This window comes from Aristolochia californica, unplaced genomic scaffold, assembly GCF_029961685.1.
Source record: "Aristolochia californica isolate CCGP_79_NKW_82.1479 unplaced genomic scaffold, dmAriCali1.0.hap1 SCAF_14, whole genome shotgun sequence".
Classification (NCBI taxonomy): Eukaryota; Viridiplantae; Streptophyta; class Magnoliopsida; order Piperales; family Aristolochiaceae; genus Aristolochia; species Aristolochia californica.
The window spans coordinates 8,216,406-8,230,556 of record NW_027181815.1 but is presented as its reverse complement, the minus strand read 5'-3'; the positions used below and the strand labels follow the sequence as shown (position 1 = coordinate 8,230,556).

The 14,151-nt window shown below is 39.0% G+C and overlaps 2 protein-coding genes across 2 annotated transcripts in view; both read left to right on the top strand.

Moving 5' to 3' along the window:
* Positions 1 to 1,209: 1,209 nt before the first annotated feature.
* LOC137949335 (heat shock 70 kDa protein 15-like) lies at positions 1,210 to 2,840 on the top strand. The gene is made up of 5 exons (XM_068795409.1): positions 1,210 to 1,400; positions 1,561 to 1,707; positions 1,781 to 1,930; positions 2,050 to 2,180; positions 2,321 to 2,840. Exons 1-5 carry the CDS (start codon positions 1,272 to 1,274, stop codon positions 2,526 to 2,528), a joined length of 765 nt encoding a protein of 254 aa, XP_068651510.1. The 5' UTR covers positions 1,210 to 1,271; the 3' UTR covers positions 2,529 to 2,840.
* A 2,898-nt stretch (positions 2,841 to 5,738) lies between these two features.
* Positions 5,739 to 14,151, top strand: part of LOC137949923 (regulator of telomere elongation helicase 1 homolog) — a 36,726-nt gene continuing 28,313 nt past the window's right edge. The window contains exons 1-3 of the mRNA XM_068796170.1: positions 5,739 to 5,915; positions 6,233 to 6,480; positions 7,604 to 7,743. Of these exons, the coding sequence (XP_068652271.1) occupies positions 5,814 to 5,915; positions 6,233 to 6,480; positions 7,604 to 7,743 (490 nt within the window). The 5' untranslated portion in view covers positions 5,739 to 5,813. The remainder of the gene's footprint in view (positions 5,916 to 6,232; positions 6,481 to 7,603; positions 7,744 to 14,151) is intronic.

The window sequence follows — 14,151 nt, the reverse complement described above, 5'->3', positions numbered from 1 at the left end:
GGTTGATTATCAAGATATCTTGAATGTTAATCTGTTGAATTTGTGCTAACTAGAATAGAAAGCAATTTGAAACAATAAAACTATCAGTTTATTGGAATTTTCTTTTATGTTTTAACTGGTCTGTATATAACAGGCAGATGTTGTGGCACACTAGTCTTGTTCTATAGGTTTCCTTAATATAAGCGATGTCTTGTGAAGTGTACAACAAGCATGAGAGTTTCATGTTCTGTTTACACTGTATGTTCTTTAAGCCACCTCTGGTAGTTGTTGCTGGGTAGTGTTTTGTTGATTTTTTTTTTTTTTTTTGTTGGTCTTCAACTTTCTGGAACTGTTATAACTTTTCCCCCCAAAAAAATGGTGTTTCTCTATAGCTTGCATATTTTGTTTGCCGAGTTTACTTATATAAGCTGGATAGAGTGAAAATATGAGTATGATTGCTGGATAGAGTGAAAATATGAGTATGATTGGTGGAGACGATGGTGGGAGAAGTCGGTGTAAGCTGTGTAGTGATGAATAAGAATTTGTGTGACGATGATGACTAAGAGTGTGTGTTTACTTAGACTGTGGTGGAAAGCTTTCCTATTGGTGAATGAAGCTCTGGTGAGGTTTTGGTGTTGAATTTAAAAAATCTGTCAATAGATAGGACTATAGGAATGGTAAAAAGGGAATGATGCAAGCATTTGGTTTGGGAGTACTCTTAGCAGTTACTTCCCTGAGGTTAACAGCAATAGATCTTGGCCGCAGCTATAACCCTTTCCTCCTAGCTTGTTATTGCTCCTTGTTATATGCCCTAGTTTGATGCTATTTTAAGAAGGAAAAGAAACATAAACTTTTTAACTTTCACACACCAAGGTAATGGATATAGTGACATTTTATTGGTGCAATATGTGTTGATGCGAACAGTGCCATGATAAGGTGATTCTCAGAGATCCTGATTGCAGTTTTTGTGGGTCATTTATTTCATGAAATGTATTTATCTCTAGCAGCTTGTTGCAGTTATACTCTCTCTCTCTCTCTCTCTCTCTATTTATCTATAGATGCATCTATCCATGTATCCATCTGTTTTTGCTATCTGAATTTGTTTGCTTCTTAGACTTTTCATAAATTACTTTATAAGTGTCATATTATTTGTATCTTTCATTTCTAGTTAGTAATGAGAGCTAATATTTCGTTTTTCTGATTGATTTCGTGGTTACTCTTTGCAGGTGGAAGCCCCAAAAAAGAAGGTGAAGAAAACAACAATACCTGTTGCAGAGTTGGTGTATGGTGCAATGCAGCCAGGAGATGTTCAGAAGGCTGTAGAAAAGGAATTTGAGATGGCTTTGCAAGACAGAGTGATGGAAGAAACCAAAGAAAAGAAGAATGCTGTTGAAGCTTATGTTTATGACATGAGAAACAAGGTGAGTAGTGTATAGGGGCTTGGGTTCAATGTTTAAAGTTATTAGGTTCAGTTTCCATGGGCGTACATGCGACCTTTTGTTTTTGTGTGTTTAACAAATAGTATTCAAAAAAGAATAAAAGCTTTTGTTGAATTGGAATTCACAACTTGTCTTTGTCCAGCTCCATGACAAGTATCATGACTTTGTAACTGCGTCGGATAAGGAAGAATTTTCTGCAAAACTCCAGCAAGTGGAAGACTGGCTGTATGAAGAAGGTGAAGATGAGACCAAGGGTGTGTATGTTGCGAAGCTTGAGGAGTTGAAAAAGGTGAGTGTTGTTTTTCAATTTGCTAATAATTTACTTTATGCAGCAGAATCTCTGATGGTCTGGTTTTCTGCAGCAAGGTGATCCCATTGAAGAGCGTTTCAAGGAAAGTGTGGAGAGAGGACCTGCGGTTGAACAGCTTGTTTATTGCATCAGTAGCTACAGGGAAGCAGCTCTCTCAAAAGATCCCAAATTTGATCATATAGACATAGCAGATAAGCAGAAGGTATGAATAACCATTGCATTTTCTGAGGCTTAAGAGTTTTCTCGTTCTTGGTATGGCCTTTCTAGGTAAGTCATATTGGCTAGGTGGTTTTGCGTGATGGTTTCCATTTGTGTGGACAGGTCATAAAGGAGTCTGGTGATGCAGAAGCTTGGCTTACTGATAAAAAGCAGCAACAGGATTCACTGCCCAAGCATGCTACTCCAGTGCTCTTCTCTGCTGATATAAGAAAGAAAGCAGAGACCCTTGACAGGTACATAAACTGATATGTTTTCCCGTTGCTCCGGTTGGTAAAATAGGTGTGTGATTTTCTCCGTTCGAGTGTGGACGGTAGTTGAGTATTATATAATGACTTCTTAGTTAGCTAAAAGTGTTTGTACGTTGTTTGGGCAGGTTTTGCAGGCCTATAATGACGAAACCAAGGCCTGCCCCAGCAAAACCGCAGACGCCACCAGCAGCTGCAACGCCATCTGCAGAGTCTTCTGAGTCACAACCAAAGGGAAGTGCCGAAACTGCAACAGCAGAGGGCGAGGCCGCTCCAGCTGGTGCTTCTGAGCCAATGGACACTGAGAAACCTGGAAACGTACCAGAGCAGGCATAATTAAGTTGTCATGTGGGGGGTTTGTTTTCTTGAATTTATTTGGGAGGTGGATTAACACCTGTAATTTCATTCTATTTCCAGCCTCCTCGACGTCTAGAGTACAAGTAAAGATCGGTGGGGAGAAGTCTCCATGGGCGGGATGTAGGTTGTCGTCCCTATTGATGGGAGAGTTCTCTATAAATCCGGTTTTGAGAGGGTTTAGGAGAAAATATACTTGTGTGATTATCTAATCTCGGATTTTTGTTTGCTGGAGAGACATCTTTTTGAGATCACTCAGGTGAATTATAAGATTTTGTGCCCCTTTTTGGTGAATATTTTTTAATCAACACGATATACTAATGCTACTATGCGTGGTAAGAACTTTGTTCAAGTGAATTTATCAACAACTGGGTGGTTTTAAGAGAATTTATGAAAATTACAGCTCCATATGGCGATGCTTTCTGTGAGGATGAGAAACCATAGATTCCTCTTGCCAACAACTCCATCGATGAAACCTCTTGCCTACGTATCCGAACGAACCGGCTGAAGCGGATTTACAGAGGCACCCAACCCCAAGCAACTCGGATCCCTTCCGTACATCACCGACAGATTTCGGGATCGTCCAACTGTAAAGAACGAGAGCCTCGACATTGTCAGTCGCTCAAGAGCTCGTGGGCAGTTTACAGATGAACGGAGAGCCGTTCCGGTTGACGCCGTGAGGAGCTGTGATTATTGGTGTCGCTGGGTGTGGGCCACTTCTTTTTTCCTCTTACTTCTCTGCTTCTGCTTCTTCTTCTTCGTCAAGTCATTCCTCGTTTCAGTTCAACCCGTCCACCAAAAAGCCTTATCAGTCTCTAGCTTCTGAACTCCTTCTTTTGACATACTCCCTCTTTCCGTACTCCATGAGATTGCTCAGAATGATAGAGATAAAGGATCAAAATATAAATACCGAAGTCAGCGTTTACAATCTCTTTTGTAATTTAGTGTAATTTTATTGTAATTTTATAAATAGTATATATTATTAATGATAATTACAGCAATATTATTCTACGTTCTTAAATTCAATACGGTATTAAAGGTTCGATCGATTAATTAGAACTAGCTCGTTGTCGCCACTCCCTGTCACTGGGGAATACCATGCGCCCCTTCTGCGCATATCTCCCCCGCGTTTCTCTGTGTCGCTGAAAATTGCCAAAGCCGAACCTCGGGCCCGACCTCCGTAGCACCTCTCCCTCCACCCTGCCGCCGCCCATCGCCAACCGAATCCAGCACAACAAAAATGCTCATATCTCTCGATTTTATCGCCCGATGTCCTCATTGCCGTCGCCCCGCTGCCACCGTTCGCTCTACCGGCAACCACCCTCGTCGGTGCCGCAAAGAACACCCCCCCCTCCCCCCCCCCCCCCCCCCGCCCCCCGCGTCTCCCTGGAGCAGAACAACACGGGATACCTAAGTTGAGGGGGGAAATTATTTTTTCCCCCTCAATGCCTCGTCCGGCTCAGCGTGCGAACTCACGAGTGTCCTTCACACATCCGAGTTTTGCACGCATAATTCACACACACGACAAATTTTTTTTATTTTTTTTTGAAAAAAAATCCTCACTACATAATCTTTTCTTCCCATCCGGACGATGTGATTCCTTGCCGTTAATCTTCCTCGGATACAATTCAATCTACTCCACCCTCTTCTAGTGTTGTTGCTCTTCCTCATCTCTTCACCTAATGATGCAATTCCGTCCGTCTTAGCCGCTACCAGTGCCGCTGTTCTTCCACCGGGTGATGCATTCCGTCTACCCCAGTTGCCATCAGTGCTGTTGCTCTTCCACCTCTCTTCACCAGACGATGCAATTCCATCCACCCCGCCCCAGCTGCTACAGGTGTAGTTGAACTTCCATCGGACGATGTAATTCTATTCACCCCAACTGTTACTCTCACCAAACCACTTTTGAGAATATACTTCTTCTTTTTTAAGATCAAGATTAGATTCTCGTCTTAGAATTCCATCATATTGTTGATAGATATAAGGATAAGGATCAAAATACAACTACCAAATATACTCAAACTTAAACTCTGAAGAGTTGTAATTATCTACAATATCTCTTGTAAATTCTATAAATAGTATACACCTGATTAATGATAATCATAACAATATTATTTTACATTCCTATATTCTATATACAGGACTCTGACTAGTTCCTCTTATCAACAAACATATTAGAAGAGAATGGAAAGAAAAAAAAATCGACCTAGATCATCACTCATCGGGATCCTCCACGTGCTGGAAGAGCTTTCTGTGCCGAACCCATCAAATTTATCCATTCTCAAGTCCCCATTTCTTTCTCACCTTCTTCTCCTGTCACTCAAAAGGGCTAAACCCATTGTTTTTGAAGGTTTTGTTATTTATAGCTTTTCTTACTCAGCAATGTGTAGTTCCTTTACCATGTTTTTTTACCTCGTTGTTGTAAGAATGACAATTTTTGCCCCTATCACCGTTGCTCGCCACTGATTGTCCTTGTTGGGTGTCAATCGAAATTGCTTGCCACTGTCATCAGTCGTTAAGCAAAACTCTTGTTTTTTATCTTCTTGTTCCTACCAGAATTATGCTATTTGCCCTCCTCATTTGTTCCTAAACTTCTTGTTATCACCTTTCTTCTACATTTGTTGCTACTCTTATTTGGAAGATGTAAATGCTCACAGTAGTCAGACTACAAGAGGGTAAGGTTTGCAAGAAGATATTGCGGTCACTTTACTTCCGTAGCAAAGTAATTGTTGAGATATTTATATCGGACCAGTCCTTGTATAATATTCATGCGGTTGCTTTCCTAAAAGGTTCGAACCTTTTAGCGCACTAGTTTCAACATGGTATCAGAGCAGGTTGGTCCTGAGTTTGAATCACGTTCCCATCGCGTTTCCACGGTTGTTCTCGTGCGCTTTCTATGGGCCCCGAATTTTCACGAGTTTCCCCGTGTGGGAGAGTGTTGATATATTTATATCGGGCCAGTCCTTGTATAATTTGCATAAATTGGAAGTTCCTTGAGTGCTTTGCTTATTAATTCTATGTTACTTTTATATGTCTCTGATGTTCCAAAATTACGTTGGGCTTTGACCATGTACTAGTGACTACTGATTAATGAAGCCCGCGCGAACTTGGGTTAACTGTATAAAAGCTGCTTGGCGGGAACGCAGCAGAAGTCTGGCTTCATGAGTCTCCTTCTCATAGGGCTTCTCTAAATCTATTTTCCTCCATTCGCGACTACGAGGAACTTCTGGAATCGGGATAGTCTTGCTTTTTGTATCCCGTGAGATTATGCCGAGTTATAAAATCAGAGGAATTAATGTGGATTTCCCGTTCGAAGCCTATGACTGTCAGATTGTTTATATGGAGAAGGTCATCCAATCATTACAGGAGGTGAGCGCATATGTTTTTTCGTCTATACCAATTTGTTACCGTGGAAAAGCTCTTCATTTAGCTCCATCTCTTCTCTTGTAATTTCATGATCTTCTGTCAGTTCCTTTTTTTGGTCCGAATTCAGTTGCCCAACTCCTGATAGACTTCAAATTGAAAATTGCATTTTATTGCTTTTTATATTTTAAACTTTACTCCGCATATATAACAAGGTTTGACTTGCGGTTTCTATGATATTGTTATATTGTTATGTTTCCTAGATTTGCATTTGGTTTTTGTTGATACCATCAATGATCTAAGTTATGGTATGGTTGTGCTAGAAATCAAACGCGTTACTGGAAAGTCCTACTGGGACGGGAAAGACCCTGTGTTTGCTTTGTGCTACATTAGCGTGGAGAAAGAGCTTGGGTGGATTTTCAACTGGAAAGAGGCGCAAGTCCGTCGGAATGACTGCAAATATCTCCTCGAGCCAAGAAGACAAGAAGAATCTCCCTACTATCATATATTCTTCACGCACACACGGCCAACTGCAACAAGTAATTAGAGAACTAAAAAGAAGCACTTACAGGTCAGGCATTAAACACCAGATAAGTGTACCCATTACCGTGTCTTTTCAATATCTCTAGTCAGGCATGACTTTGTTTGGCTTTTTAGTCCTTGGAACTGGTAAACATTACAGGCGTCTTCACTGTATTTTTTTTTCACTGAGATGTAAGCCTCAGGGCAGTAGGTTTTCTCTGCAACATGGCTCCATTTCCTACTAGTATAATATTCTTCTTTTGAATATACGTGTTCCCTTAAGAAGTTGTTTTTTTTTTTTTTTTTGAAATAAGTGTTTATAGCTGAAGTCATTTTATAGTCTTTACTGCAGGCATATTGAAGTTTCTATTATTTAGGAGATCAAACGTTATTTTTCTATAGTTCCAACTACGAAATTCATCCTGCTGAGATGAATTTTGAGTTACGGATTTTGGGTTGCCTTTCTTGAATTTCTTAATATCACTTCATATTGCAGAGTTGGCCAATGTATTTTACTCATGATGGATTCTAATCTCTATCTTTATTTTCTGTGCACCCATTTAATAATGTAATTTTGTAATTCATTATGCAGCACTATCATTAAATAACTTCAGACTGGCTACTTCAAAAAAACATAAAAAATCAGTTTGAGCTCACTGAATATGGAGAGCCACACTATATTGTTTATTTTCTGCTGTTACTACTATAAAGCATGACAATGTAGATTTTTATATATTGAGGTGCATTCCTGCTATATGGCATGCTGTTTAAAGGCAAGTTTCCTTAAATCTACTGTTGTTATTTATTGGCCTTTGCTTTTTTTTAGTGGAAATCAATTTGATATGAAGTCATGATATTGGTTCTAAACACTCCATGTCTCTGTTTGAGTTACTCCTATTCAGACAAATTGATTGGATTTAAGAAATGAACAACTGAACATGTTGATTCTGTGGCTTATGACATTTCACAGCTAGTACTCGTTACGGTGGGATCTGAATTGCTTCTAGGATAAATGTAAAACTTGGACATTATTTGCTGCTTCAGATTTGCATAAAATTGTTCAGTGCTCTTCATGCTTCAGTGGTTGTTGAAGTTGAGTCTGTTATTTACTGGTAAAGAACTTTCTAAGGTTTCAGAGTTCTTGACTGTCCCATTTTTATGCTAACTTGCAGGCCTAAGATGGTTGTATTAGGTTCTCGGGAGCAAATGTGCATTCACAAAAAAGTTGAAACACTTCAAGGACGAGCGCAAAACAGTGCTTGCCAGTCCCTTTGCAAAAGCCGGAAATGCTTCCACCATACTCTTGTCTCTGGTATTCCTTATTCGAATCTGGCTATTTATTTCAGTAAGCATATTGTTTCTTTGGAAAGTATAGTATAAGGATTTCAATTCGTCAGATGATCTTGGCATGGTTATCTGAAACTTTGAGGAATCTTGTGGCCTTGTGCACAAGGAGTTAGTAGGAGAGAGTGGATTTTCTTGACTAAGTGCTTAAAATCTGTTAGGCAAATTCAAAAGAATTCAGCTTATCTAGAGTTAGTAAAGGGAGTAAAATAAAGAGAGTAAGTAAAATTTCATGCTTGGGGGAGGGGGGGGGGGGGGGGGGGGGGGGGTTAGAATTTCACTTTCTCTGATTCTTTTTTGTTAAAGATATGGTGAATTTCATTATGAGAGAAACACCAGAGCAACCAGAAAAAAAGGGTCAGTGAAGAACATCATCAAATAAGCAAACAAAAGATCATCAATCACAAAATATTTAAAGTGCATGTTTAAGTGACATGATTTGGAATGATGTCATCCTCCATCTCAAACAATAGATATGAAATAAAAGTTCAGTGTCCCCATCTTTTCTTGTACACTTTCTTTTACACATACTAGCACAAAAAGCATATTCTGTAGAGAAAGTTAAACATCCAAAAATAACCTTTGACTTCCTCTTTCTCTACATTCACTAATTTCTCTTTCATAGTTGAGGGGATTTCACAGAGTGCTATCAGCTGGAAGAAGGAATGTTTACTGAAGGATTGTTTTTAGTATACGGAAATTGAGTACTTAGTTTTCCCCCTATACACTTGATTTGTGGCGACATCTACCAACTTTTGAGTTGTAGTCCAAATTAGAGTACTTAGTTTTTCCCCTGCATGCTTGGTTGTGGCTATGTCTACCAACTTTTGAGCTATAGTCCAACTAGAGGAGTGTAGGCTGTAAAAGTTTGATTCTTTTTTAGATCTCTCTTCTTTGTCTCACTGACTTTCCATCATTGTTTAGAAATAGGCCTTTCAGGTAGCTTCTAGGATTGACAGATGCAAAGCTCAACAATAAAGTGATACCGTCCCGTTTCTTACATTCTTGAAAACATAGAAGCAGATATCGTGGATACCTGCGCACATTTTGAGGCACCATATATTCGATTTGGCTGCCAGTGAAAGAGGTTAAGGATATTATTGGGGAAACAGGAAGGAGTCAAGAAGTTTTAAGTGCTCATTTTCTGTATATAGTTTTACTATGTGGCCTTTATGTTTCAAGTGGATTGAAGAGTTTTGCCTTGAAGGAAAGATTGTATCCTATGCTGTATCCTACTAATGTATATCTTATTTGAAGTTTTCAATCAATAAAAGCATCACCATTTTCAAAAAGAATAAGGCATAGAGGCCAAGGAAATGATAGAGTCCATATTACACGTAGAGAGTGGTTAACTGTGTTGAAATGGTTACAAAACTTCCATTTTGGTCAATTTGATGGAGGAAGGGCATTGTTGAGAAATAATCCTACTCTTAGTTATGAGTTCTAATATTTTGTGCATGTTTTTTTTTTTTTTTTTTTTTTGATTGATGAAAGTTTTATGGGAAAGGAAGAAATATTACAAAAGGGTTGCCAGAAGTGAACATAAACAAGAAAATCAAAGGGAGAATACAAATGCAATCACAAAGGAAGGAAGCTTTCTACAATAAGAATTTGCTGGCTACTTCCTTTCTTACTAATAAAACAGTGAGAGGGTTCCTCAGGATCTTGTGGGGGTAGGGGGAGGGATGTTCCTTTGTTTTGGATTTCAACAAAGTTAGAAAGCAACCTATGGAGGGGCTCTGCTAAGTCTCCTTCCACGACTACGGACTGTTAGCCACTAGCTCTCAAGCCTTTTCTTCCATTGATCAGAAATTTTATTAAAGAGCAAGAAGAACAAAAGCAAACAAAACTACAGTGAAGGAGCAAACCAACAGAAGAACACAGAACTGCGAGGAAAATCAGAACTGCTAAGACTTGCAAGGAAAGACTCTCAACTCTTGGAGGAGAGCTCTCTGCAAGTTTACATGGAATCAGAAATACAACTAGAACCTGAGAAAGCAATAGGAAGTTTCATAATCATTGTGTGCCAAGAATTGACAAGTTGCTTCTCTCTGTTTACCTTGCCCATATTCCGTGGTGTCTTTGGTTGGAGTAGAACAATAGGAGGTTTAACCTGAAAATTCAGAAGCCTGGAAAGCACTATGTCTTGCGCAGTAGGAATGATCTCCAACTAGTTGCATACTAGGAAGGAATATGCGCCTCAAGCGGGAATATCCCTTTGCTGGAATTGGAATCTTTTGGCTCATATGGCGGGTCCTCAAAAGGTGCTGGCCATGACCGAATGGGAGCCTGCCCCTAGTGATGGCTTGAAGTTAAATTTTGATGGAAGTGCATTGGGGACACAGGACTGGGTGGTGTCTTCAGAAACCATAGAGGTGAGACTTTTCTTTCTTATGCAGGGCTAGTTGGTGTTGCCGTCTCCAACACCATGGAAGTGACTGCCCTTTTCCATGGGTTGGAAATTTTCAAGGACCATCTTCACGAAAAGCTGATGATTGAAAGGGGATTTTAAAGTTGTTATTAGTTGGTGCTCCAGCACCGCCTCCCATTCCGCCCCCACCCCCCCCCCCCCCCCCCCTGCGACCCGTGGTGACATTTTTTTTTTTTTTTGAAAAGGATGTGTATATATTTAAACAAGAGAATTACATAAATTACAAAGAGGAGAGCATGTCCTTGACAACCATGGATTGTAGGGTAGCTCCGTTTTTAGCAAGCGCATCGGCTTCCGAATTTGCGGATCTCGTGGAGACATTGGCCTACCATTTATTCCATAACAGACATTCTATATTCAATTTCTTGTACATGGAGCCACATACCTAGGTCAACCAATTCCTTGGCTGATCGGCTTGCTAAATTTGGAACACCCTAGCAATATCTCATTGTTGATGGTTCCCCCTTCTTGTAATTTTGCTCTTTTGAGCCTTTTAATATAATCCAACACTATTGCAAAAAAAAAATCATTCTTTGAGAGATCTCAAGTACTACTTGCTGGCCCCTTGTTTTCTTGGAATCTACTGTAAATGAATAGTCCCACATGGATTAGAGAGAACAAAGATCTTGAGTTTATTAGTTGGGAAATAGGCTTCCTAAGTTGACTAGTCATTTTGGGATAGGCCTTGGACCCAACTTCACATGGTATTAGAGCAAGTATTCGTATGTGGGCCTCCACCCAAATTATCCACATGTAGAGCCCAGAGGGCATACGCGTGAGGGGAGTGTTAAGGAATAGTCCCACATGGATTAGTGAGAACAAAGATTTTGAGTTTATTAGTTGGGAAAGAGGCTTCCTAAGTTGGCTAGTCATTTTGGGATAGGCCTTGGACCCAACTTCAGACCTACCACCATGTTCAACTCAATAAAGCACTAGGAGGAGGGTTTACAGGAGAAATAATATCTATGAAGTTAGATATTTGGCAGCAAACATTCTCCATTACTTTGAGCATAAGACTTAGTGAATGCTTCAACTCTTTACCTGCACACAACCAAGTGTTCTCTTCAAAAGGTTGGAGGTTCTCTATTTCTTATCAAGCCAAAGCACCAAAGGGATCAAAAAGAGTGAAAAAACAAAATACAAGGGTACACACATTGCTTAAGAGATGTTTGTGAAAGAGAAGGCATCAATGAAGATACCTCAAGATCTTGCAACAATTTGACATTGGCAGGATCTCTCACAAGTGAGGAGTAGTAGAGAGAGAAGAGAGAGAAGAGAGAGAAAAGGTAATGATAATGAGGAATAGTGTGGTAGAGGGGTAACACTGATTGGTGGTCAAAAATTGACTTCCAACGCTTTTGAATATCACTTAAGTGAAATATAAAGTACGATGACAAATATGCCTTTCTATATTAAACTCACTATAAATTTTGAATTACAAGGTATTAAAAACTGAAAATTGAACCAAATAACTACTCAATGAAGGAGACTACTTTTCTGCTCTAGAAAGGTAATCCGAAGGATGTAAAATGACCAAAATACCTTTTTAGATAAAATCAGTGCTCTTCAAGTTGGAGCTTATATATCAAGTAGCCCTAGCTTGTTACAAAAAAACCCAAATTCTTGTTTCCTCAAAGCCTTGGTAAACATGCCAACAAGCTGATCAACAAATTTAACATATGGAGTGATCACACTACATCATGAATGAAATGACAATCCTTAACATGCTTAGTTCTTTTGTGGAACACAAGATTCTAGCTATGAAGATGGCAACTTGATTGTCACAATACATAACCATAGAGTTCTTCAAGCTTAATTAAAATAGATCTCATCCACAGAAGTTCACTGATTGTACGAGTCATTACTATGTATTTTGCTTTGCACTAGACCGAACCACCACATTTTATTACTTGCTTTTTTAGATAATAAGGTTTTCTCAAAGAAACAAACAATAGCCAATGGTTGATTTCTTGTCCAACCTAGTCAACATTAGAATATCCCATAATTTGCAAATAACTATGAGGTTTATAGAGTAAGCCCGTCTCTGGTGCTCCTTTGAGATATCTCAGGATTCTTTGCACTACCTCCAAATGAATCTTTCTAGGAGTCTCCTTGAATTGACTAACTACAATCACTGCAATGTGATAATCTGACTGAGTTATTACATTGTCTTGTCCTTGAGAGTTGGATGTATCTTCATGAAGAGTATGATTCACTCGCATGGGTGTCTCAACAGGTTTTACTCCCAACTAACCATACTTTGTGTTAACTTCTCACCACCTTAATATGAAGAGAGTAATTGAGTGTCCCCAACTCCTTTATTTGAAAGTTAATATGTTCCTTTACTTAATCAATCACTTTTACATTACTCTTGAGCAACATATTTCATTAACGTATGCTAGCAATACCATCACACCAAATGACCTCTTCATTACAAACAATGAGTGTTTCGAATGACTTCTTGTAAAACCAAAGGACATAATTACTCTGCCAAACTTGTTAAACCATGCCCTCAGACTTTGCTTAAGGCCATTAATAGCCTTCTTTATGTACACATTTTATTAATCTCCCTTTGAGCAACGTGCCAAGAGGTTGCTCTATGTAAACCTCTTGATTCATGTCACCATACAACAAGACATTTCTAATGTTTTACTAAAATAGCGATCAACCCTTGGTCACTGCCACAAAAATCAAGATCCAACTCACTTCAACCTTGTTATAGGGGAAATATTCTCAAAGACATCCACACCATAGGTTTGAGTGTAACCTTTAGCTACTAGCTTGACTTTATATTTTTCGATGGACCGATCAGCCTTTTATATCATATTGTAGACCCATCAACATTCGATATTGGCAGTATCTGAAGGTGGTTCTTACAATGTCCAGGTCCCTATTTGCATTCTATGACCTGCTTCCACCTAGGAAATTACAAGGCCTCTGCATCGAAAGAGGAATAGCACAAGAGGATAATGACAAGGCAAAAGTCTTAAAATGAACCATACAAAGAGTTAAAAGAAGCAAACATAGAAAGAGGATGTTAATTACTTGCATATTAAAAAAAAAGTACTAGCATAAACACTTTTAAGAAGAACAATGGAAAGATCCAAATCATTTACCTTAGGAGCCCTAGGTGAAGAGGAAATTGGCAAGGATAGAGGAATGAGTCCTTTGGAAGGCATCTTGGTTGGTTTCCTGCACTTATAACTTGCAATGGTTGCTTCGGTTGAATAATTGTGGGTGTAGGGCTACGAACATCCTCCACTGGAATAGACTAAAACATCCACGACAACTAATGAAAAGACATGGTCCTTATTAGACTCAAAAAAAGAGTGAAGATCTTCAAAGAAAGTAGAATCGACATAGACATGTTTTCCTTGTTCGAGGATCATTGCATGTATATTCTTTTTGAGTGCAAAAATATCCAAGGAACCCACACGACAAACCTTGGGGACAAATTATCATGAGACAAACCAAGCACATGGACATAGCACACAACACCAAAGACATGAGGGCACAAGGTAACAAATCACTAGTGGGCTTGGAATTTTACCTCCCAAGGACATCCTATTGATTAGAAAGCAAGTAGTAAGGATAACATCACCCCAATAGGATTTGAGAACTTACATTTGATGGTCAGGAAACTTCTAAAAGATGATGATTCTTTCTTTTTGTCACCCTGTTTTGTTGTGGGGTATATATACATGAGGACTGATGAACAATAAAATTGGTTGCTTAGAAAGAATCAAACTTATGGTTTGTAAATTCAAACCCATTTTCAAATGTAAATACTCGAAGTAAAGCATCAATATGAGTCTTTGATTCATTTTAAAAATGCAAAAATACATCAAATACTTAAGATTCTTTGTTAGGAGATAGACTCATGTATACCCATTGAAATCATCAATAAATGAAACAAAGAATTAATAACGAAAGACACTAGGCATT

What these genes read in the sequence shown, in the direction of transcription:
- LOC137949335 (XM_068795409.1), top strand. Translation starts at nt 1,272, where the DNA reads ATGCAGCCAGGAGATGTTCAGAAGGCTGTAGAAAAGGAATTTGAGATG. An exon ending in AGCTTGAGGAGTTGAAAAAG is followed by an intron (nt 1,708 to 1,780) that starts GTGAGTGTTGTT and finishes GGTTTTCTGCAG; the next exon opens with CAAGGTGATCCCATTGAAGA. An exon ending in AAAGCAGAGACCCTTGACAG is followed by an intron (nt 2,181 to 2,320) that starts GTACATAAACTG and finishes TTGTTTGGGCAG; the next exon opens with GTTTTGCAGGCCTATAATGA.